Genomic DNA, 26,024 nt, shown 5'->3' with positions numbered 1-26,024 from the left:
TCCTCTCCTTTCTGGATTCGGGAGAAGTCATTTATACAGTTGACCCCATCCCGAGGCCCTAAGTGTCAGTTTACTATTCCACTCTTGGGTTCTTTAATAGAATTACAACCCTCGCAAATCAGTTTTCTCCCTATTTAGATTGTCCAGTTCATCTGCTGAGCTTCTGTTTTAGTGGCTCAAATCCCTGATGAATTTCTTTCTCCCATTACTCTGCATCTCCCCTTCAGTATATCTGATTGTAAAACATGCATCAGATCTCAGATGTCAGATTTCTCACTGTATGTTGTCCTTTTTGATTTTTGATAAACAATGCTATCAAAATTGTGGGGTTTTTTTTTCTTTAGGAGCAGCAGACAGTGGTAGCATTTGTTACTAAAAGACTTCCCGATGTTTTGTTTCATCTAAATGGTTTATCCAGATGAATACATTTCTCTGGGATTGATATCTCTGGCCTATGAAATCCCATATGTTTCTGCTGCAATGGGTTTCTAAACAACGCCATGATGTAAGGGCTCTCGTGCTTCAGAGTCATAGCAAGATTTATCACGCTGGACTGTAATGATACCCTTAATCCAGAGTGTAAGATCATGCTTATGTTTGCTTTCACTCCAAAAGTACTACGAGACACAGTGCTGACAACAACTATAACAAATGCCAGAAGAAAGATTTGGCTTGGGACTCCTAGCAAAGAAGACTGTCTGAGCCAAATGCAGTCCTCCTGCGAAATAAATGGTGGAAATGAAATGAGAGTGTGGAGGAAGTATTGCCAAATCGAGGCAAAATCCATCACTGGGACTAAAATAATCCCTGCTCCTTTTGTTGTTTTGACAATTCCAGGAAGTGCATGCGCTACATCTACACCCTGAGACAGCATGCTTTATGACGGAAGTAACGGCGGAAATGGGCCGAGATTCAAAGCAGCGGGGTCCTGATAGCAATCGAGTGCAATCCGTGCCAGGACTTTTTGTAGGTGGTACCAAGTATCAAACAGATTCCTGTTAGCTTGCAGGGACGCTTTTTAATTACCATACAGGAGGAAGAGAGACAATTAGACGACACGTACTGCATGGCGAAAGAGGAGCAGTGCGATGCAGAACAGAGGAGGTGAAGTAACCATTAGAAGATGTGTGCTGAGGGGGCGAGACCTAAACGTTTATGACCAGGACTCGTGGATTCATCCGTGATATATGGCTGCCAGTTGTAACAAGGAGATGATGGTTAAATAGGGCTGTCAGTCACAAGCAAAGGACATTGAACACTTAGTGCAGCAATCAAACTGTTTACTTTCAATGCAGTTAAAGCTGGAGTACGGGACCTATATTAGCATTTCCTGATCTGACACCCCTCTCGGCTGGATGGCATTTCTGATCTGCACCCGCTGTGCTTAAACTTTTGGTTGGTTTTAGACACAAAGTACTACGTAATAAAAGATCACAGTCATGGTTAAAAGAAAACCAACTTTGACTGAGCAGCAGTCTCCAGTGTTTCTTGACCCATCCGTCCACCACGACCTTATCCATCAGGACCATTACTCCTGCCTGGGGGCAGTACCAGAAGCTGCTGCTGATGGTAGAACTGAGAGAGCAGCTGTGGGAACTGAAGGAACCCGAACTCCATCATCGCTGGGAACATAATTCTCCTTCCTAAAATGAGCGCCGTTACTGACTAGCAGCAGTGAAGTCCGATCTCTTCATCTGCGCGAGAAACAAGCTAGCGCCGCTCCATTTCCAGTTAGGAAAACTGCGGACTCGATGTCCTGACAGGCTAGAGTTTGTGCAACCGGCACAAACACAATAATTCACCACGAGGAAAACTGCACAGCGTGGCACCAGGACGGGCTGCCGTCTGTGGAGGACCTCTACACCCAGCGGTGCAGGGAGAAGGCTCACCATAGACCCCAGTCACCCCAGCCAACAAACCGTTTTTTTTCCTGCTGCTTCCGGCAGACGGTACAGCGGCATCTGGTCCCACGCCACCACTTCTTCACACAGGCCATAAGACTGTTGAAATCTTGAGCTCTTGAGCTCATCACTTTGACACACCGCACTGATACATGGATGCATAGCTGTTTAACCATCACAGTATATATATATTTATGTGCATTACCTGTACAACTGGTTCACATTAACATTTATTAACACTATATTACTGCACGACCTGTTTACATTACTGTTTATTCATTTTGCAATTACTCTACACCTGTCTACCACAATATTTTCTTTTTAAACATTTGTATGAGCGTTGTTGTAGGGAGCCTGAGGACTAAGAATTGCCAACAACGGCTTCACTGTAATTGTTGTACATAGGACAATAAAGAACAAGAAAATTGTATTTTGCATTTTTAAGAGCATTGCTGAACGTCTACTTTTTCCTCTGAATTTCTGCCTTCGTGCCTTGGAAACATATTGAATCCTGCGGTAACGTTCATTACATACTTCAACAAGCAAGTTGCTCTTCAATGATTCCCAGCAGATGCTGTTGCGCTTGTGTCATTGTGCGGGGCTGTTATTAGTTCAATGCGTCGCTCTATTCTCGTTGATGAGCTTCGACTCGCAAACCGTGTTTCCCTGCTTATGTATGCTGATCGGCCTTCTTTCAGACAACCAGATTGGGTTTGACTGCCTGTGTATGTAAGTCTTTGTTGGTGTTTAATCTAATGTTGCAATTTGCCTCATGGTCCGGCTGTCTGGAGCTAATGGTCACATTACCGACCTGTTTCTTCACTGGACATTAGAAGTTGGTTCAGCAAGCAAAGCACATCCAATCAACACGACTGTGTGACTGGCGTTGAGCGTTGTGATGCCGCAGCTGGTGAAATGACTTAAATGGCTGCATGAATTTCTTCTTGACAATGTCATGTCATGTCTTTGCCGATAAGGAGCAAAAATGACAAGTGTTTCATTATGAGTCTGCTAATGAATAGGACCGCTAAGAGCAGCGGCTCTTGTGGCTGTCGTGCTGACATGCTCACAGTGACATCATTAACCTACTGATGTTCACCAGGTAATGTTTACCTTGTTTGCTGTCTTAGTTTAGACATTTGGAAACTGGCCCTCAACAAAAGGTTATTGAAATATTTCACTTTAAGGCTGATGAAATCATCAATTGTTGGAATAGATTGTTTACAATCTAAAACAGTCTATTAGAAATGGGCCATTCTCACTTGCCGCCACCACAGAAATCGAAAGAACTGACTTGAGAAGGAAGACAGTTTCTTTTGAAACTGACCGACAGTAGAATATCTAAGGTAGGATCTGATGCACCTGATTGATCAAACGCTGTTCTGATGATGTAATTGCGTAATGCTTTACCTTTAATGGTACGTACATCGGTCCCTCCTTTGACCGACACGAACTGATCACAGCAGGAAGTCTCTCTTTTTCAAAATAACTCGACAACGTCTCGCTCTCTCCGCTCCACCCTTGGAACCAGGGAGTCTCAATTACAGAGAAGCCCCGCCTTCTGTTTCACGCGCGAGTGACCTCATTAGTTAGTTACACCGTCCGCAACATGCATGGTGGCGGAGGACTCACGTTGCTCCCATCAGTTGAAGTAATATCCCAAAGATCCAGCTTAATGGTTTGGCTGTTGGGTGGAACATGCTAGTGATAGGATAATTCTAACCCCCTGTCAGAATTACATTATACACTTGGCTCTTAAATCTGGCACTTCGACCTGCGATGGCTCGGGTTGGTTAATTAACTTCTAAAGCCACACTTAGGGATGAGGACTTAGCACAGATCACTGGAACGTTGCACACCGGTCATAGTGATGCCTCTCTGGCAGAGCAATGGGCCGCTCTGTACTGCTGACTGAAATGTACATTAATTCACCATCATTTTGTGTTTATTTGAAATGAATGTGATTCACCCTATGACTCGCTGGTTTATTGTAACGTCTCGTCCTCTTTGTTTGTCTTGTATTGTCTTTTTTTGTTGTCCCGTCCCATGTTGTGTGTTGCACGTTTCCCTGTTTTATTTTGTAGTTACTTACCTCTCCTCTCAACACTTCACTTCCTGCCAGCCTGATTACCCGCCCCCGCCCCTGATCACTTTCACCTGTCCCTCGCTAGTTTCTCACCTGAGTGTATTTAGCCTGCGTGCTCCCCCTCCTTCTGTGCCAGTTCGCCTTTGTCCTCCGTGTCGTTACATTTATCTTGTGGTTTTGGTTGCTTCATTACGATGAACATGGTCACTGTAGTTTGTATGGGGTCAATCCAACATACACTATCCTGATGCTTGAAATACTAGAGCAGCAAGTGTGTACTAATCCGCAGCTGAAAATAGTCCCCAACAAATGTACAGTTTACTTCTGTTTGAGTGACATTTGACAGAAACTTATTATGACCCTTTTCTAAAAATGCTTTGTCACGTTAGAAGTGAATGGGCTTGGAAGTCAGAACACTGAAAGAGACTAACAGATTGCTGCATTTGGTCTTTTCATGGCATTTGCTGATGGTAAGAAAAATATAGAAAAATACCAGCCTCATCCTCTTTAAAACTGAGAGTCTTTTGGAGCACTATTTTATACTGGAGTGCTCTCGAGTTTGTGGGGAGAGCGCACGTTTGAGACTTGAGTGTGCAATGTTGAGAACATTCAGTGTGTTAAACAGTATACGGAAACTCCTCATCGCTAAAGGAAGGTTAGATCACTGTACCTGAGCTGAGAAGGCGAGACACTCGCAAAGAACTTTTAAGTCCGTGACAGAGGAAAAATAAATTGCGGCACTCTGCATTAGGAATGTGGCACTGCAATTTTCTACACACACACACCAGGTATTAGGGGATCTAGTGCTAAGCCTTGAAGCTGTCTGTGTTTTCCAATTTCACAAAACCAAAGGTGTGATGTTCCAGACGCAACTTATTCACACCCTCACAGGACATCTTGCCTCCCAAACCGTACATGAGATCTATCCATGAGGAAAAGAAGAGAAGAACCTTCCAGCAGAGAGCTCTTGCGATTTGTGTGCATGTGGGTGTGTGTCTGTGTGTGTGTGTGTGTGTGTGAGTGGCTAGCTATCAAGTTAGCTTTGGGTCTTCAGTTGAGGAAATGGTGAGTGGCCGAGGTTTGGGGGTATTATTCTCCTCGTTCCTCTAACACACAGACACACAGAATGATTTAGTCTCTCCCCTGTCCTCCTTCTGTCTCTCTGACGCACAGGGACACACACACACACACACACACACACACAATCCTCGCAGTTGTTTTCCCCCCTCGCCACAATACATTTATCAGCCCATCCCAGCAGATGAGATTCAGCCCAACTTCTTAGGCACCCCCAGAAGCCAAAGCCGCTGTGAGTGAGTGTGTGTGTGTGTGTGTGTGTGTGTGTGTGGGTGTGTGTGAAAGAGATAGTAAGACAGAGAGGGGAGCTCTGAAAGTCAAACAATATTTGCCATGTAGATTACCCTCCTCTCATCTCTCTGCATTCATTTTTCATCTCCACTTGCCTTGTGCGAGCCTGGTTAGGTGTGTGAATGTGTAAGTGGCGAATGTGTGTGTTCCTTAAAATTAGATAAAAGTTTGATGATCCCCTGGATACATGCCTGTGGGTGTACAGTCTACGCCTGTCTGTCCTTGTGTGTGTGTGTGTGTGTGTGTGAGACGAAGCGAGCAGCCTTTCATGATATTTTTAGCTCGTTACTCAAACACACAAGCCTCTGAAAGTACTAAAGGCCTCATTTTTTATGACAAACAGCACAAAGTTAAGCTGCTGACAAAACCCATAACGTCAGCGGAACAAGAAAAGCCTCGCAATTACACGTCTTCCTCCTCTCTTTTCAATACTCTGTCAGTGCATCTTTGTAAAGATTTAATATGCAGCAGCAAAAAAAAAAAAAAAAAAAGGGAGAAAAAAAAGCAACTTTGCAAAGCCAGGCGCTGTCAAAATGCGGCTAAGTGAATGCACAGAAATTCTATTTACCTCTGTAATGTCACTCACACGCAACACCCCCCCCCCCCCCCCCAAAGTTTAAGAGGAGCTGCCAGAAACCTGTCCCCAATTAAATCCTGCGTGCACCTTCCAAGTCATTAAGAAGTGAGCTGGCGATGTGTTGAGACGCCGCAGCAACAAAAAAAACAAGAAAAGAAGCTTCAGCCAATTTGGGATGCGACGCTCGAATTGTTCTGCACCGTTGCCGCCATTACATCACACACCTGCGTCTCACTCTCTGTGATGAAGGGCTGTTGGTAAAGCGGCCTGGCTCGGTGGAAATCGACCTTTAGCAGGAGTGAGGCGCTGCACGCCTGACGGGGGGGGCCTCCGCCAGACGCAGCTTCCCCGCCGCCTCGAGAAAAAAACAAAACACCGTCGCACACAGTTTTGACAAAAGCAAGCTGAAAACAGACGAGCTCCACTGAGTAATTACGTGAATCACAAGTTTTGTGTCTTTTAAGAGAGTGAATGAGTCGAGGCGGTATTGGATCGTCATTTAACTTTTCTTTTGATTACCACATTTCATAAACCAGCTTAGCTCAGTGGAAATCATTGAAGTTATCTCCTTTAATTTCGTGAGGGAGAACAGGCCTCCACACTGCATAAATTCAAATGACTTATTCTTAAATTATAGCTTCCACCATTAATAATGAAATAACTTCAACTTGTTATTCTCTCTCATCCTTCTTCTGCGAGTATATCTCACCACCACTGCAACTTGTGTTTCGGCGACTATATTATTATGGCGGATCCAACAGTGCTGACAGACAGCAAATGGGTGGACAACAAAGTGGACAGTGTTGTTGTCTTAAACAGTCTATGTCACTTTTAAAGTACATTCTTCTCCGTAAAAAGCCAAAGGTTTCTGAATAAGGTAAATAATGGTCCGCACCCACACTGACTTCCATTTTGGTACCGCTGCAGCCTATTGTCCTGAAGCGGTTGGGTCCAACCACTCCCCAGATGTGCCAACAATGGGGGTGGGGGGGTGGGGGGGGGCACGTCACCTCATTGTTTGCCAGCCACCGTAAAACATAAAAAGAACAAGAAGGGAGGTGACCACAACAAACAGGTCAGAGGAAATGCAAAGAAGCAGACGCCACCCATCGGAGCTTTGAACGTCACACAAGTAGGAAGAAAACGGGAAGCTCGCAACTCTTTATTGTTAGAACTGTGACACGAGGGAAAGAAGCGAAGCAGCAGCTGGGGTTTCCGAGACAGACGCCATCTGCTCCACTCGATCAGCAGCGGGTACCTTTAACTGCTTCTGCTATGCCTTTTGGTTGCCGACGTCGGAAGTGACTATTTGGTGCCGGGATTCCATTTGTATTACAGTCTGAACGTCCTAACGCCGGGTGACTGAAGGAACAGCACGATACTCCTCTTGCAAATGAAAGCGCCAGTTCATAAGCGGCGGCCGCGTGCCCAGCTCAGCGCGCACAGGAGTTTCGCTCCTACAGCCTCACTTGGTCCGGTATGACCTATAGCTCATGGTGGCTAATGTTAGCTAATGTAAGCCATTGTTCAGCCAGTGCTACATGGCGAAACTAAAATGGACAAAGCATCCCAGTAAAAAATAAAGGGTAAACAGCTGGCTAATGGACTCATACGACAATGTCCCTCAACGCGAAAAAAAAGTCACTCGAAGATGTAGATAAAAGCGCTGTTCTGTGCTTCCTCCGTTCAACACTAAATGCCCCCTCAGACAGCAACATAAAACATGTCATGTATAGCGCGCTGAAGTTATTGGACGCTCACATATCAGGCTTTCATATATAATGTGTCTTTATGGGGGAAAAAAACATAAGCAGCAGCTGAGCTGTAATCCAGGTGGGTCTTCACACGTCGCTGAAGACCGGACTTGTCGGCATAAACGCAGTTTATAACACAACACTTCACAGGCACACGCCACGTACGCCGCAGTGCTATTGAGAATAAACTGCACCCAGCTTGGCGCTATGAATCATCAACATCCCACCTGCAGCTGCTACATCTGGAACTGGAACTGAGAAATCTTATGCAACGCGGCCCCTGTCCGGCTGTCCAGAGAGCTCCTGTCTCATCCCCAGCCCGCCTCGACACCGAGCCAAAGCGGTCGTGTTATAATAAGGGTATTTTATCGTCTGGGCCTGGCGCCGCGTGACAACAAGTTATTCACGCATTGATTCAAATTTCAGTGAAATGATCCATTTGAAGGGGCTGAAAAGCTTACAACTTTAAGTCGTATAACCCCCCCCCCCCAGCTGTGAGGATTTCAAAAGGACGATATAATAGAAATATATTTTATACTTCTGGTCTTTAAGAGGTTTTGGACCTCTGGATCAGCTCATTTGATCTGATAAACAGCTGAGGTTCTTTCAAGCTCTTGTTTGGATTACTGCTGGATTTCACTCTTACTGGTCCAAATATTTTACGTTTGCTCCTCATAACCCACTTCATAAAGCAACTTCCCGTCTTTTGGTGGTTTTTGCTAAATATGTTCACAGAATAACTCATTCAAACAAAAACACTTGAACTCTTCCTCAAAGCCACTACGTGGTCGATTCTGAAAATGCCGCACCGCTGCGCCGTCCAGTGGTAGGTGTGGCTTAAAGGCACCACATGCTTTAACTGGGAACGTCTTGTTTTTCTACAAACTACATTTATACCAGAATAATTTCACAAGAGCAACATAACGTCCCGTTTTAGCTGGAACATAACCCTTCGCATATTCAAAAGGAAAAACTGCATTCAAACCCGGATCGTTGATCCACCTTCCGTCTTTCTGTCCTCCCGACTTTGTGCATTCAGCATTTCCAGCATTGTTGAGGCTCATCCGGAATTCACAGAACCGCAGTCGCATATATAACTCTTGCTTTAATTACTATACGGGCAGGCAGCAGCTTGCGTTTCACTTGTACGGCCCGAAGCGTCTATTTTTTTGTCATTCAGTTTCAAAAAGGCACTTCATTTCTCCGTGTCTTTGCAAATTACAATTTCACACTGCTGACAGCCGACTTATTTCTTTTAATGCCAGGTGTCACGGCTGTGCGTGTTTCCCTGCGTGCTGTTTGCCTGCCGTCTCTTGCCCCGCCCAGGTGTGCTACATCCTGATCGCCCCGGTGAGGCGCTGCACCTGGCCCGGGCAATGTGCTTAAAAGATCCTAACCAGCATCAGACGTGGAGAGAGGCTTCTGGCAACGTGGGGACAACCAGGCTTTTGATTGTCTTGGTCGTTTTGTATTTATTTATGTAATAAATCCCACGGCTTTGGTTGTTCTTAAAAGGTGTCTCGCTGTGGTTGACTATGTCCGTGGTGGGGTTTTTGTCGGTCCCGTAGGGTGGGACGTAACAAAGGGGGCGAGAGAGAGAGAGTGTGTGTGTGTGTGTGTTGCAACGTAATCATAGAATTTTTGCAATGTTTTGAGGGATCTAGAGGACAGAATTCCCTGGATTTTCCCCTGAAAAGGGCAAATAATGCAGTAATGAACAATGTGGACCGGGACCAAATGATACAAGGCTTTACAAAGTGGCTTTAATATAACTTTTACCTTCTGTTGTCTATGTACACATTATACCTTAAAGTCCAAAATATTATCAGGTTTATCTTGCCCACAGTAATGATGATGTTACTCCAGGCCTTAAAGCTTAAAGCCTCACTCAACACTTTCCAGCCCGACGCGTTTCACATTATCCATTCCAGCCCGTACCTGATTCCACGAACTCCTGGTTGAAGCCGCTCCAGGCCTCTTTGCTCTTCTCCAGGTTCTCCTCCATGACCTTGATGTCAGCGAAGGGACAGTTGCATTCTGGGAAGCGGGGAGAGCATCGGCACCAGCAGTCGTTGTTGCGGCAGAGCAGCTCGCCCTCCGAGTTGCATGCCACATAGCTGAGGGCTGCCTCCACAAAACGCCCACGCAGGAACTCTGGCAGGACATCTTGCAAGCCTGGGCAACAAAAAAAAAAAAAAAAAAGAGAGAAACACATGGTAAGGTGCTTCTTCATCTTCATTAGAAAGTGTTCTTTTACAAGCTGGGCTCCACATGCTTTCGCGTGTTATTTTTGTCCGGCTGAGTGTGGAAAATGTTGAGAATGTGGGGCTGCATTCTTAGCTTTTGTACTTCAAAAACGACACACATAAAAAGAACATTGCGAAAGGAGATTTTTAGCAGAACATTTGTGCTCACCATACCATTTCTTACAGGATTATAAACATTCATTTTCAACGCGTCGGGGTGTTTGCAGCGCTGCACACAGTGCGGTTTGGAATCGCTGCTGCCGGACGGGAAATCTTGTTTTAAAGGGCACCTTTCTACAATTGCAACTGCTTCGGTGTATGACACTCAACTGACGCCTGTGATTCAAGCCCCAATATATATTCTGTGCGTCAGAATACGAGCTATTAAAGTGCTCATCAGCGGTACAGCCTACGTGCCGTCGTTTAACATCGCACAGAGGCACTGACATTCATGTCTTATCATGGCTGAGGCCGGCAGAAAACGGCATGTGCAAAGGCCGCAGCTCGTCAGCCGGCTGTGTCCGTTGCCTGAAAAGAACGGTCACTTAGCCACAGTTGAAGTGGCTCTCTGTTCTGATTGGCTGATTGGCGAAGAGACTCGACTCGACTATGCATGCGCGCGGTGGTGTTATCACAAGGGCAAGAAAATAGGTTGTTTTCTCCGGAGCAGTCAGCTCGTATCATTTTCCGTGGCAGCTCTGGCAGCAGGCACTGTAGGTGCATTTACGGTAACTTTAGAAGCCTGCCCGGGGGCATATTGTAGTAGTTTGGGGAGCTATCAGTAGAAGAGACCTAGTCTGCAGTCACCATAAACAACCCGCTGTTCCAGCCTGCCATGTACAGGTTGTTTCCCTATCATTTCAGTCATCCACAGAGCTTCTTTTCTTTAGTTTACAGTATGCAGAGATGCCATTGACCTTTGTCTATTACTGCTTTTTCTTAGAGCATACCTAAAGTACTGGTTATGTAGATGATGGGCGGCATGGTGGCGCAGTGGTTAGCACTGTCGCACGGGAGGTGAAGCTGGTTAGAGCGGGTTGGGGGTTCGATCCCCGGCTGCCCCCGTCATGTCGAAGTGTCCTTGAGCAAGACACTGAACCCTAAGTTGCTCCCGATGGAGACCAGCACCTTGCATGGCAGCTCGGTCGCCATTGGTGTGTGAATGTGTGAGTGAATGGGTGAATGAGACTTAGCTGTAAAGCGCTTTGGGAACCGTGAAGGTTGAAAAGCGCTATGTAAGTGAGATCATTTATTTATTTATTTATTTATGATGGATGTTGACAGAAATGAAAGAGAAACACTGAAGACACTGCAAGAAAATAGAAGAAAGAACTGGGGGGGTCGAGTTCACACAGATATTGTGCTGTGTACAACGCCAGCTAGCCAACAGCTACAGCTGGCTTCTGTTAGTATGTTGGCTGTCGCAAACATCGATGAATAACAGCGAATAAAGCGAGGCAAATATTCGCTTATATTTTTTCAAAATAGCAAATTTAGGCTTTGTCTTTTCCTTCCAATAAATGTACTCGGGAGTATTTTTCCCAGGTGTAATGCCAACGAAGCACTGAACTTTTTTGCCTCTTTTTTCTCTTTTAGAGAAAAATAAAAAGATTTGAGAAACAAACAGCATATATACGGTATGCACTGTAAACCACAGACTGTATGTAAAGACACGACAACGCCCTGAAAGTGAAGCCAAAACATCTCATCCCCCCCCCGGATGGGACATGGCTCTGGCGGCGGCGGCTTCATTTGTGCACAGTGGGAGGAAGTGGAGATGCGTCAGCCATCTTTAAATAATAAGATTAATGGCGGCTAAATTCCATTTAGCTCCTTCAGTTTCAAGGTCCTGGTATTGTTCATGCTGGCTCCCTTGGCCTACTGGCAAAGTGTTCACAGCTACTGGAGGCATTGACCTACTGAAAGATGGCGCCCATGAGCCAATGCAACTGCACAGATTCATTAACTTTTTTTGTTAAAGTGTGTATTTTTTTTCGAATGTGCTAATCGAGGACCCAAGCCACGGAGTCAAACGCGTGAATAAATGCTCAAGCTGTGGGAAACACCGTCAGCCTTCGTGTCCTTTAACAGCGGGGTGACGGCTCAGTCTCAATTCCACTGCTTTCATGATTCGATTGTATTGAAAATACAGTGGTGTGCTAATCATGGCAGCCAGTCTATTAAGCCAAATCAAAAGCCGGTGCGTGATCTTAAAAGTGCATCGGGCGTCCCTTAGAGACCAGCGGGCGGCTTTCAGAAGACCGCTTCTCTGAATCCGTCGGTTGGTCCACGTCTGTCCGTCTGTCTGTCTGATAATCATCAATTTGCTGTGTTGCTCACTCTGGATGATTTTCAACAGCCAAGTCAATCCCGCTGTGCCCTGCTATGAATATGCATGCCTCTTCTTTGGTATTTACTCTTTCAATGGCTTGGATGGAGATGGAATTAGTCACATATCTCCTCTTCCATGCTTTGGCAGGTGCTTTGAGGTTTTAGCGTGTGTGTGTGTACTAGATGCAAATCTGGCAGGGGTTGCTTCACTTTCGGAGACAGCTAAATAACACTCTTCCCATCACCAATCACTATCTTACTTTCTCTATTCCACCTCGCTGTTTGTTGATCTTTCTTTCTTTCAGTTACAGTCACCCACATTTGAAAAGTAGATGTGATCACTTTCCTGTTGACTGCTCCAGGTTCGTAAGGACTTACCTCTTTTTTTTTTGCTACAGCAGCAGTAGCTGTAGCAGCAAAAGTAGTTTCCAAATAAGCCTTGGTATTAAGAGTCAGATCGTTCTGTTTTTGAACCTTTAGAACCTCAGTTTAAATGCATTTAAAGTTCAATAAATCTGTTCTTTTTCTCCTCCTTAGTTTTGTTTTTTTTTTAATCACAACTTTTCCCAAGTTGATCTAACACGGTTAATTTATATTAAAAACATAAATCATTGCAATCTCGATCACATCTACAGTGCGTAAGCGGTCCAGCACGGACCAGTTTGCATTCGTTGAAGTGGCATTCACCCGAAAGGGAAACTATATTAAAGTGTTGCGTCTGGCCGTCTGTACGGTCCAACAGCAAATGCATCGACATTGAACTTCAACAACGAGGAAGTTCTCTGACTCTATTTTATTATTTATCTGCTTGCGAGCGAGTTAACGCTTGAACGTGACTTTGCCGTGAAGATCATTGTTCTCAATTTCTGGTGCAAGTGGCGGTGAGAATTCACAGGAGGCTGTGCGAACCGATCAGGACATTTTTACCAGTATTTACTATAGCCAGCGATAACAACTGGAAGCTAAGAGACAAAACAGGAAATAGGTCGATACAGTCAGACTTGAGGTCACTGAGGAACGCTCATTAATGTGACGTTGGTTTGAGGGCCTCCAGAGGACAAAAACATCAGACCCCCCCCCATTTATGTCAATATAAGTGAACTTGCATTATGGTCTAAACACTGTTCATGTTTTATCAAACAACTATTTCTCAATAATGATCTGCCACTGCTGCCACCCCCATGGTGGTAGAATACCTCTATAACACTATAACACACTGACATTAACATTCTCTACGTGTGCATATTTTGTATAATTTGGTATGTATATATAATGCGTGGTTTTACAATAAACCGAATATCGTTCAGCTTATCTTCTTCCTTTTTTGAATGTTTCGGAACGGCATTCTAGCTCTTCTTCTAATTGTGTGGTTATGTCAGAGAATTAAGGAAGAGAACGTCTGTTCTGTGTGTCGACACAGACTTGACACGACTTGACAGATTTTTATGAGGAACACAACAATAGTGGAGTGTGAAAAAACGAGGACAGAGTATTCAACATGGCTGTCAGGCGGAGTGAAACACTCGTTGGTAATTCCTCCTCTCACCCCGCTGCTTTTCACCTTTGACACGCGCCGTTATTGCGGCGGCACATTGGTATTCAGCAAAACCTCGTTCATCACGCAACTCACACCTGCTGATCCAAAATGAATAAAAAAAAAAAAACGCTCCACTTCAATATGTCACGCGACGCGCTGGAGGACGACTATTAACCCCCATATGGCATTCCAGCTCATTTGAGGCCGCACAAGCCACCAGACCGATGCAATTAAACCTGTGTGAATGTCGATGAGGTGGGAATGACATGGCAGGCTTATTTAGGTTAAAAGAGGCCTTTCGTGACTGAATTGTCACGTACACATGAACTCTGAAAGGGGGATTAGCTGAAACGGAGTCACAATCCTTGAACATTTGAATGGAAGCTCAAATGAAAGCCTTTTCACCACCCAAGCAATCAAGTGAGCACATCACTTTGTTGAAAGTCTCCTACAGTATAAATCAACTTTACAACAACTTGGAAAACAGCCACGCGTTCTTGTTTGACCGCTATGTGTTTTCTAATTGATTTAGTGACATTTTTTTTCTTCAGCCCAAATATTGCATAATGGAGCCATCCGGTACGGAGCCATTTCATTTCCAATTCATTTCCCAGATGACTTCAAAACATAGGCAACTTTTCCCCGCAGCGCTCTAAAACGGTTTCGTCTCGTCACACTCTTGGGTCTGAACTGGCAACGCGAATAACTAAAAGTCCATCCCTGGCACAGAGCCTTTCTCAACAGTATGTCGTGTGGCTCTCCTTTGTCCACATAAGGATCTAATATCCTTGTTTATTTAACTTATCTGTTTTTTTTAGCGGCTTTTAACGAACACCATTTCCAATGAGACCTAGACCGTCGCAGCTTGAAGGCTCATGACCACAATGGCTGTAAGAAGTTAACATGGCATGACAATCACAGCGGTCGGCAAAGTTAAGCCAGTGCCTCCATTTTGAATATCACAAGAAATGCTGCACATAGAAAGGCATGGTGATTAAGAAAGGGAACAGAAAATGTTCCTCATTATTACGCCTCCAGGTCGCTACCTTCCGCTGTAACCCAGTTTGATTTATAGCCAATTTTAAGTTTAATTTTAATTAATCTAACATTGGTGTCACCTTTATTAATTACATACTTCTCTGTGGAGGGAGTATTTAGACAACCATTTAATCACTCGATGAATCAATCATCAATCCACGCTGTAACGGATCTGAACACATGGACGTGGACTGAAGAGGCAGAGCAGTTGAACACAATCGATGGTTTACTTGGTAAGAGTTCAAAGCAGAGTCCGGGGACAGGCTGTGGTCAGGAACAGGCAGGTAAGAAATAGGAACTAAGGCTGGCAGTTGCGCTGGTGGGTGGGGGATGAGGTGACTGGGATTGGCGGGAACACACTGACGGCAACTATGTGGCACGTGGGGAACTCCAAGTATCGGAAATGGCAGTAGATATTGATGACAGAAAAAAACGCACAAATTTGCAAAATGACTAAAACGGAAGTAGCCGCTGTGGCGCATACAAAGTTGAATTACATACAGATATAGAAGCCTCAAACATTTCACGAAGTAAATGAGCCCAATTTGCCTTCTGGTGATACAAAAAGGTGTTGGAGATTATGGATGAAAGGCTTTGGAATGACTTTGCTTCATCTGTCCTGTCTTCACTTGACCCTCATAATTTGCGTCTTTGGCTGAAATCATCAGTTGTTTTTTTTATTTTCAGGCATCTGTTGCCAGTCCCCACCATGAATTTCAGATAAAACCTGTGGGTGTCTCCTTCTGATGGGGGCTTTTAGGGTCATTACCCATAAGACTTTGCTTCCATTCCAGCCGCAGATTTAGACCACCCCAGTAGACCAGAAATAGCAGACCAATGGTTCCCTCACTTTCTATCTCTCAAACTCCTGCAGAGACCGCACTTTCCATTTTGGGCAATTTGAAGCTCTTAAGCCTCCCCCATGATCACCACCCCTCTGTTGTCAGTGTGTGTCCAAGTATGTGCATGTTCTCACTAAGCCTTTACTTCAGTGAGTGCACTGGTCCACTACAGTAGAATGCACTCTTGGCTGTAGAGGAGACGGCGTTGGTACCCTTGGACTGTGCTCCCGCTCTCAGAGCCTCAGGCCTTGGCAGCGACCCAGCTTCAATATACAGTACAGTACATGGGCTGGCACAGACGTTGCTGTATGACACACTCTCTCCGTATCTGTTTATGCTTATCTTTATCTTTCTTTCTTGTGACATCTCCATCTGACTGTCACTCGGATTTTCTGCAGACTTGTCGCAAAGAATGAACTGCACATTCTCTTCAGCTGGGTTCCTGGTGTTGTTTTGTGCTCTCTGCCGATGGCTATTGTGTTCTTTCACAAAGATTCAGCTACATGGTGGATGCATACGAAATGCACGGCAGTAAGGTCGGGAATAGATAAGGCCTGCTTGGAGGTGAGCAAATTAGATCCTATAGGCTTTTAAGTTAAAAGGGCAAAATGCCACCATAGTCGCGAGCACATTTTCAAAGCATGAAGATTCATCTGGCACTCTCTATAAACAAACTTTACAGTTGAGACTGCCATATAGGGCTGTGATGTAAGAGAAGGCACCGATAAGGAATTTGGCAAACGTTTTATATACCATGTTATACAGTGACAGGTGGTGTGCTGAGAATTTGTTTCAATGACTGCCCAGAGTTAGGCCCGAGCAGAGGGAGGCACTTGACAGACCTCTCACCCTGCAGGAGCTCACAAGTGTCGTACAGCATTTGTCCCTGGGCCCTGCTCCCGCTATTGATGGAATTCCAACTGAGTTCTAAAAGCGTGTTTGGGGTGCTGTGGGGGAGGATCTGTTAGAGGTTTTCCTGGAGTCCCTCTGAGAAGGCCACTGAGCAGCTGTCGGCAATGGTGTCATTTCTGACTAAAAAGATTCGTTTTTGTGCTTGCATTATAAAACCTTTTCTTGCTAATGCACTGAGAAACTACTTTGGGAGCAAGCCTATATTTTGTTCCAGGGACATCTATTATAGAGCCATATTTCCGTCACCGGGATCCTGAACAGAGTGGGACAGAATAGAAGGGGAAGGTTTGCTTTTTGTTGAAAATGAAACTGACCATGACGTGCCACACGTACTGTATTTGCTTAATTTCGTGAGTCCTTGAGGTTGGAGAGGGTTTCATTGTCTGGCATAGGTTTTTGTATTCAGGGGCATGTGTTATGGTCAAGGCAAAAATCAAATGAGAAGAATCATTCTTTCCCTTTTTCTATGGAACCTTTAATCGACATGCAGAAGCTTGGTATTCAAGCAACAGTTTGATTTGGGGTCAAAGAGAACATACACTGAGGACATTATGATTATAATAAGTACATTATAAATTATGTACTAGGACTATGTGAAACCTTGAGCAAGTCTGTGCGAAGGGATTAAGAATGGATAGGGGCAAATGTGAGAGGGTGCTTATGAGGTAGTGGACATGTTCAAGGATTCTTACTATATAGCTGGTACCATGAAAGTGCTTGGGGCTTTCCAGGAGAAGGCAGAAATAGAATAGGGAGGGAATGGGGAGCAAGGGTATAGCCAAGTTATTAAATGGTAGTGGTTGTTGCTAAAGTCCTTTGAGGGTAGAATCCTGGCTGCAAATAAACTAACTACCTCTACTCGTTGGCATCAGTTCTGTGTGCTGGAGACCCTGAAAGCACTCGGAGAGGTCTCAGAGGAGGACTAAAGTGGCAGTTGTGTACCTGCCAGTACAGGATGGAGGCCAAGGTCTGGTGGACTTGCAAAGTGGGTTTGTTCTTCCTAGCCACAAGTGTACCAAAGCTTATTGTTTTAGCTTGATATCTGTAGGTGGTCTTTTTATCAGCCCAGTATCCCTAGGAATTACATCCATATTGGACAATTACGTGACTCACAATTTACGTCCAATGCCAACCCTCAGTGGCAATGCAGGAAGTACTGTGTCCTATCTGGAGCAATGCAGAAAGTAAGGGTGTGGAGGTGAAGGGAATTTTTTTTTTTTTTTTTACATTTTACAATAACTGACTGGTGAAGATCAGTCAACAGCCTGCCCTGATGATTGAGAAGATGCAAGTATAAAGTGGTAAATGTGCGGTTTAAGCGGAATGTATTGTATATGTTGAGCTTTAAAGGATAATTCCAGTTTACAACTTAGGGTCTTACTTTCATAGTTTTGGCGGTTATAATAATAAAAAAAGTTATTATAACTTGGGCTCAAAAACAAAGGTGACGCCTTGCCTGATGCAATGTCCTGTGCTTTCTACACATAGGTTTCATATTCACAACCCTTTCTCTCCCAAAACCCCTTTCCTTCTTTCTTTCCTCCTTGTCTCTCATTACAGGAACCACACGGGGGCAATTAAGCAAGAAGTCACATTGAGATTTTGCACCGAGTCTTACTCCTTGGCTTTTCTCGCCATCACATTTCCTGGAATATACCCATAATCAATCCCCATTCGACTCTCTCTTAATCCCCTTGTTAATGGCACAGAAAATGTTCCATGTTCTTCACTTTAAATAGTCCAACAATAAATAGGCTATATGGGGAAAAAAAGGGACACAGCAACTAGGAGTGGGGGTGCACATCCCCAGGTGCGTTTATGCAGAATTTACACAGTTTTATTTATTTTTTTGCTGCCTGGCAGTTTTTCTCCTGTAAATCCAGTCATTTCTTATTTTTCTGAAACTGAATATCCGTGTCTTCTTGTGCAACTAACCCAATATGGACTTGTGGAAGTGAGGAGATAAAAACAAGCGCTCTGTGCAGGGAAGGTGCTGACAGCTGCTGAATCTGGCTTTTGTATTCTTTGTATTTTTTGGAAGATGAGAACTGGAAAAATCTCTTTGAACTTGCAAAGTTTCATTTTACATTCCACCGTAAACAAATGTCCGTAAATGGCCACCACAGTCGTGAAATGAAAGTACATCTGATGCCTCAGTCTCCAGTATGAACTTGAAACCAATGGTCATGCCCTCAAGAATTAGACACTGAAGTTAATGCGATGGTGGTTTCACTGTGAATGTGAGATTAAGAGATTAATTGATCTTTTTACATTTTTTTGCCAGTCCGGATGTATTCTGGCAACATTTTTCCACAATATTGTCTACATTTTAGTTATTATATTGTAACTTTCTTACAGTCAAACTTGGGTCTTGGGAACAGCAGTGTCACAAGCTGGACATCGATAGGCCCTCTCTTCAGCGCTTCCACTTCCCTTCAACAGCCACGACCTCACATACGTATCTGGATTGAACTGTCCCAGCGGTGGTCCGTCAGCCCCAAGTGCATCCCTTTTTGCAGTAGGGATGTCATTTGTGGTGCTGAATGCACTCTCACACTCACACTAGTGGAAACTAGTAAGCAATAGTCCTGACAAGCTTTAGGCTCTAACGCCGCAGGTGTATAGGACGCCTTGATGTCCTAGTATTCACGAAACCCGCGAACGTTCTCTCTTCTCTCCACTTTGAGCACTTTGCACAAGTGTAGCACCTCAGCATCCCCGTACTGTATATCTAAGTCCTCTTTAGGTCAACTGCCGGGTTCTAGGACATGACACATGCGTTAGGTTTTTGTAATAGTCATGTGATGTAACATCGTGTCATTTTCTCTGATGCTGACATGGGAAGAGGTTGTGCAAGTCATCCGGTGTCTCATGAACTGACCTGCATGTATTTGTCCAAGTCCATTGTTCACAAGCAGGGTGACACTTCACCTTCTGCACCTGCACGAGCTGTAGTCACATGGTTGCCAGGAATGGCAATCACGGACTCAAAAACCCGAGTTTGCAGGCCGTCTGCTTCTGGCAGTGTCATCTCTCTTTTTTGGAGTTGCAGAGGGAGGTCTAAGCTCTGCGAGCGCATCATAAATCAGTCCCTGAGACAAATGCTGCAGATGTGAGACATCATCAAGCCCTTTATATATTTATAATCAACTTCTTGTGCACACTGCTCTGATTCCTGGGGGAAGCACGGTACAGAGAGTAGAGTTTATCAGACAAGAAATGAAAATAATTGAGGCCAGAAATGTCTTTCTTGACATCACCTACTGCTAGTTCAAGCAGTGCCACACAAAAATGCCCAGGAATTTACTGCACAGCTGGCTAGCAACGCCCACTCTCTTCCCCAGCATTACTGATGCCCTGTCACAAGCAAAAGAAACTAGACACTGATCTAAAAAAAAACCCTTCTCTTTCAAGCCTTAGATGGCTTCTGCAGTCCAAATCCAGTGTCCAAGCTTGTTATCTTTTAACACGAGCCAATCATTCGGCCTGCAGAAATAGTCAACTAGGTCCCTCGTCCAGCAGTCACATGTACTGAGACTCGGTGTTGGTGGCGCAACTAGTACCGACAGCCGCGAGTCATTTGCACTGCAGGTAGCTACTAACAGCGCAGTTGCAGCAGCAGCAACATTCAGAGGGGAACCCTCGAAAGATGCTAAAAAAACGCTGTTTTCTCAGCGTTAAGCTAGCTATGTGTTTACACAGTTACGTCTCCCTCCTCATGCCTAAACCTAACCAACCAAACCGACGAAGGCAACACTAGCCAATCAGAGGCAGAGCAGGGCGGGTCTTCGTGGAACGTCTGGAGCAGGGGTATTCAACTAAAATTCGAAGATGTCCAGTTAGAGAAAATGTCCTCAAGCAAAGGCCCGGAACATCATAACGTCTGACTTGCGTTGAGATTTAGTGTGATTATATATTGAAGTAGCCTAGCAGTTGTATCAACGTCTGCATGTGATCAACACCTGACTGTCAAATCAAATAAAGTACAATTCAAAAACATTTTGACCATATTTACTGTCACTTAACATTGAACTCTTACAGATATATAATACTGTAGATGTGTATAATGGTCGTCTCTCATTAACTAAAAGAAGGGCTGCATTTCAAAATAAAATAGAGAAAATAAATAAAATAGCTTTTGAAAAATTGCATCTTAAAATTCAAGTGCTTAATTTTAGAAAAACTAAATAAAGTGTAGCAGCAGCTTGAGTTTCTCTTTTTTCTTTGTTAACTGTTTCACATCTTAACAGTCTCAACCAATTTCACAATAAATAATGTGTCTTCTCTCCCTGTATCTGTCACTCGCCTCTCACCTCTCTCGTCTGTCTGTATTCAGAGTCGCAATGTTTATTGTCTGGAGTGTACAGATTTGATTGGCTGAGCGGCGTCACGTGGGCTGGCGTAACTCGTATGCAACTGGTCTGTGAGTTTCCTGAGCCGCTAAACCAGCGCCGTGCAGACTAGGAAAGCTGTGTCGGTTAAAATAGGAGCGCCCCGTCAAAATTTAAAATCCCTTAATAATTTATTGAGTACAGGTCCGGGTCCGTATAGGACGGCGTCTGGGTCCGGACTCGAACCGCGGCCCGCCTGTTGGTGACCTGTGGTCTAGAGGTCCGTACCTAGACTCACCAGAGAAAGAAATAAGGGTACTCATGTTGGCAAAAGTCAGAAGTGCTGGTACTCAGTATGCCGATGAGTACTGGCCCATTTCAGGCACTGATCTGAACGAAATGCTGCTTGACCCCATTGATGCACTGGTTTCTGTATTCTGTGTCCCTGTCTAGCCCCACGCCAGACTTGCTGTTGATGTGTCGTTGATGCACTGATACTCAACTACACTACACACACTCACACACATTCATATACACGATATAGCTGCACAACTAATAACCAAAGAGGTTTAATATTAAAGGCAAAAACCCATTCAAAAAAAGATTCAAAAATAATACTAATTATTTTGTAGCTCCGCTTCAAAGCGTGAGGGGTAAAGTCAGGCTGTTTTTGACAGCTATTAATGATGAGAGAAGGGTAGCCACTGTTGGCACCAACGCAGTGGTCTTCATTTCACTAAAGCACATATGCACACACACACACACACACACACACTAACAGCCAGGCAAAGCCTAAAGATACACAACACACACAGAGGCATGCAATCAGAGTCAGAGATCAGAAAGCGTAAGAACAATGGAGCGCTGAAGCATTCGGGGAATAGAAAATACAAAGAGATATTTTCTACTTGCCTGGAGAATGTACCGCTTTCTATCATATCACCACAAAATGATGTAACACTTTTATGTCGGTGATACTGCTTCTTTTTTTTTTTTTTTTACTCCTTTTTATGATTTTTCAGCGGCGCAGAGGCTCAAACACAAAGAGGCTGTGTAGTTAGAGTGGTTCATCCTATTACAACGAAGAGATTTACATGTAGGAATTGGAGAAATGTAAGAATTACTGGGACGGAGGTACTGATGGAGGCAAACATTTAAAAATATCTTCCCACAGAGATACCTGGTTCAGAATATCGCGGTTTCTCCTATAGGTAATCATTCGTTCAGACAGACTTCTTTCAGGCTTTTGAAACTCCAGTTAGTCAGACTAATTGGTTGGGAATTCAATTGGACATTGCTGTGGTTGCACTTTCTCCAAATCCACATACAACAACACCATTAGCAATCTCGGAGTCCATTGGCTATCGTATGATTTAGCCTCTGGGGGTAACAGCCAATGTTTCGGGGGCTTCCGGAGTAGACATCGGATATCCGGATGATATTCCCTGCGCCGGCCATTGCTTACAGTGTGATTAGCAATCTTGGAACCCACCGTTTCACAACGATTTGAATGCAGATAGATTTTTTAAAAAAAAAGCTAATCTCTAGGCTTCTGAGTCTGATAAAAATGTAAATTGTGGTCAGATGATAGCTGACGGCTTCCGAGATTGCATTTCGGCCAATGCGTTCTGCCTCTTGTGCTCTCCACACGGACAGTTTACCTGCATGCAACCAAAGCCCGCTCAAACGTGACTGGTCACTCGAACTATAAACGGACCACGAATGGAAACCAGAATGCTTTCGATACCAAAAATCTTGTCCCTTTGCCTACAGATTGTGCATTCCTATGCAGATAGAAATGGAAGGAAAACTTCAGGTCCACAGCAGAGGCCTCTTTCTGACTCTACTGTCTGATAATCACTATCATCCGGAGAGAGGGACGCTCCACTATTGACACGCTTTGTCTTAAAAGACAATATGCGGGAGTGCCTTTAAGAAATTCAGTTTCAGCAAAGATTCAGTAACCTACAAGCAATTTCTTAATGTACCCACAAATTAAACTTCTCTAGATTGGACCGGACAAATGGGATGTCTAAGCTCATTTTCCTGTACTAAATACCAATATTGATTCTAACTCAGGGTGAAACTTTGGAGGCCCTTAAAAATTCATTTTCTTAAGCAGCTTAATGTACTTGATGGGCCCCCTACATGAATGCACTATTTATTGCCAATTTTCCACCACAAGGGTTATTTAACGTGAGAGATGCCTGTGTTTGTGCTTTTTCTGTGCTCCTCTCACTGGTTTATAGTGGGTGGGCTGTGCTGGAAAATGATGATGATGGCACCAATCAGAACCTACAAACGGAAAAATGAGAATCTGATGAGGGTTGTCGGTTGTTTTGCTATATTTTTGTATCGTAAGTCTCATTAAACCACACCCACACTGTCCTGATTTGCTGAGGTTTTGACTGTTAGTTTATAACTAAGAATGTTTCTCCCAACTTTAAAGCAGTATTCGTTTATTTTTTGGCCACTTGGGGGCAGCAGAGCAAGCTGTAAACACAACATTAATAAATTATCACCTTATAAAGTTGACATGTTAGCGATCAGTTACCTATTTTCAGATCCAGCAGTCCCAGAGCAACATCAGCATTCATTTGGAATCGTGTTTCTAGCCACCTGACAAATGTACGTCCGATATTGTTCGCTTTTTATCTCTAGTTTGGTCTCCGCCAATCCCTGAGGGAAACACCTGGCGTTTTTTTAGCTGCTAAATGCTCCACTATGTTCACCCTTTAATTGCTCACATTGAACATGCAAGAACCACTTGTGCGAATAGATCTGTTCTTAAGTGGCACGTACAAGTGATTAAAGATCACTTACGGCATTCACAAGTTGTCTTATGCGTACGAACAAAAAGTGCGGTCCAGACCTGTCGTACAAGCCGTGAACAGATGGTTTGCCTTTCTCCACAGGGGTAAAAACACTCATTTTTAACTGAAATCACAATACCTAATATAAACACAATGCAAAAATCAATATTCTGTTCACCATATCATCACCACCAGGGCTGCCAATTTAATGGGAGTTTTTTTTTTTTTAGATTTAGACTCCGACAGCTGCCTCGGGGTCTTCATGCAGGTCTCTGCCCAGTATAATCCTCTGTTGCATCCAAAATGGTAACACCTACTGCAGGCTGTAATATTCTGTCGCATGACCTCCTGTCACACTGGCCACGGACCGCTTTGCTCTCTGAAAGACGTTACTTAGCGTGTCCACAAACAAAGCGCAACATTTTTGCCTCATATGGAAATTTTAGGGGCATCAGTTATGCTAATAATTAAATGTATTCCTCCTTATGAATAAATGGTATGTTTGTGCGGTCCATTTGTTACAGCTCTTTCACTGAAAACAGCTGCCCACTGCTGCTTGATGAACTGTGAGACTCGACCAACAGTTGCTGTGTGCGGAGGGGTTTTTCTTGCAGGAGGACTTTAATTCCCTGCCCTGCCTGACCCTTTAAGAAAGAATACATTTCCCCTTTAAAATGTCTTTGTGAGGAATTGTTTTCTGTTTTTAATGTTAAGTCAGTTCCAACCAAAGAAGGGAACGTTTACTTGTCAATCAGCCGATAACGATCTTCACTAATAACGTGCACGTTTTGATTATGCTTCTTCCATTTTTGTCCAACGTACTGAATGTCATTTAGCTCCAATGGAGGGGAGACTGATGTCACCTGGCACGAATTCCAGAGATCCCTCCTTCCCTGATTGGCCGCAGACAGCAGGTGACCAGGGTATAAAAGGTTGTGGAAGACAGCAAACTGTTTGGGTCCGGTTCCCCCCACCCCCCCACCCCGAGTGACGAACCTACTGAACTGTTTTTCCCTTATGTTTTTTTTTTTTTTTTTGTGGCCAGTCTGAATGAAATGTCCTTTGTTTGAAAAAATCAGCCCCTGCATGCTGGTCCATCCCTCCCACTCGCACTACACACATGGGAGTATGTTCTGGGTATGTGTAATGACAGTAAAAAAACAGAACTCGGAACTGTTGGAAAAATGCCTCACAATACCTGATCCAATTTGAGGTTTTACATAGTCGCTGCTCTGAAACCAAGCAATTTTTTTTTTTTTTTTTACTTTGTTTGATGCCACACTGCAGCCAGATCCCATGCGGATAATACTCATCATTTCAGAGGCGCAGGGCACACTGACATGCATTCCAACAACACTATTGCCTCATAATAGAAAAGCAAATTATACTTCAGATTTGGAGACATCTGAAGTGCCCTCTGTGAAGCAGTGGCTCAATGAAATGTGCGATACTTGGGATTAGGTACAGTCTCAAGGACAACGTTTAAATGAATAGAGAGTTTGCCCCCCCCCCCCTTTGTCTCCCTTTTTGGAAGAGGCTACAGATCAGCGCTGGTGATTATTCCTCATATGATAGCTCCTAAAGGAAAGGACAAGGCCGAGTGGCCGGGGAGGATAATGGTATTTTGATATTCTCTTCTATTCTTTATGCTCTTTTAATCTTTTTGTCCATTAGACAGTCTCCCCACAAGCCTTTTCTGTTACAGTATGTGGTTATGTGCCAAAAGAAACTTGTGATCATCATATCGGTTGTAGTAGCAGAAGTAGAATACGCTGCTGAATTATTAACACCTGAAGTGATGCAATCCACAGAACATTGCCTCAGAAGTAAAGAGTTGTATTTTCTTTCTGGTTTCTGGGAATGATGGTAGTCATGCTAGCCATGCTAACTACCTCGTTCCCATTTTTGAAAACAAATAACGCTGACTCCATTGAAAATCCAAGGAAAACCACTCTGTGAGCCGCTGATTATCAAGTGACCTTTGAAAACTGGAAACAACGCCGGGGGGGGGCGGGGGGGTCCTTTTACAGGCATGTTTTGACACACATAAAAGAACAAAACATTTTGACCGGGGGCAATTGTAACACACTCAGTTCCTCCAATCAGAAACAAGCTAGAGTGATAACACTTACTCTGCACGTGCTCAGTAGGATTCTTCCTCTGCCGGTGGAAAAGGAGCATGATTCTGAGGTATGAAAGTTACTTTCTGAATGCACAGTATTTGTCTTCTGCTGTCTATAGTTTAGATGACTGCGAATTTAAGCTTACATCAATTTTATCTCAGGGTT

General features: G+C 44.1%; 1 protein-coding gene across 1 annotated transcript in view; it reads right to left on the bottom strand.

Moving 5' to 3' along the window:
- brinp2 (bone morphogenetic protein/retinoic acid inducible neural-specific 2) overlaps positions 1-26,024 on the bottom strand; it is a 101,515-nt gene that overhangs the window by 29,556 nt on the left and 45,935 nt on the right. Inside the window, exon 5 of the mRNA XM_070919086.1 lies at positions 9,625-9,861. Within this exon, the coding sequence (XP_070775187.1) occupies positions 9,625-9,861 (237 nt within the window). The remainder of the gene's footprint in view (positions 1-9,624; positions 9,862-26,024) is intronic.

This window comes from Enoplosus armatus, chromosome 14 (genome assembly GCF_043641665.1).
Source record: "Enoplosus armatus isolate fEnoArm2 chromosome 14, fEnoArm2.hap1, whole genome shotgun sequence".
Taxonomy (NCBI): Eukaryota; Metazoa; Chordata; class Actinopteri; order Centrarchiformes; family Enoplosidae; genus Enoplosus; species Enoplosus armatus.
The sequence above is the reverse complement of the archived record's forward strand: the minus strand, read 5'-3'. Positions and strand labels throughout refer to the sequence as shown.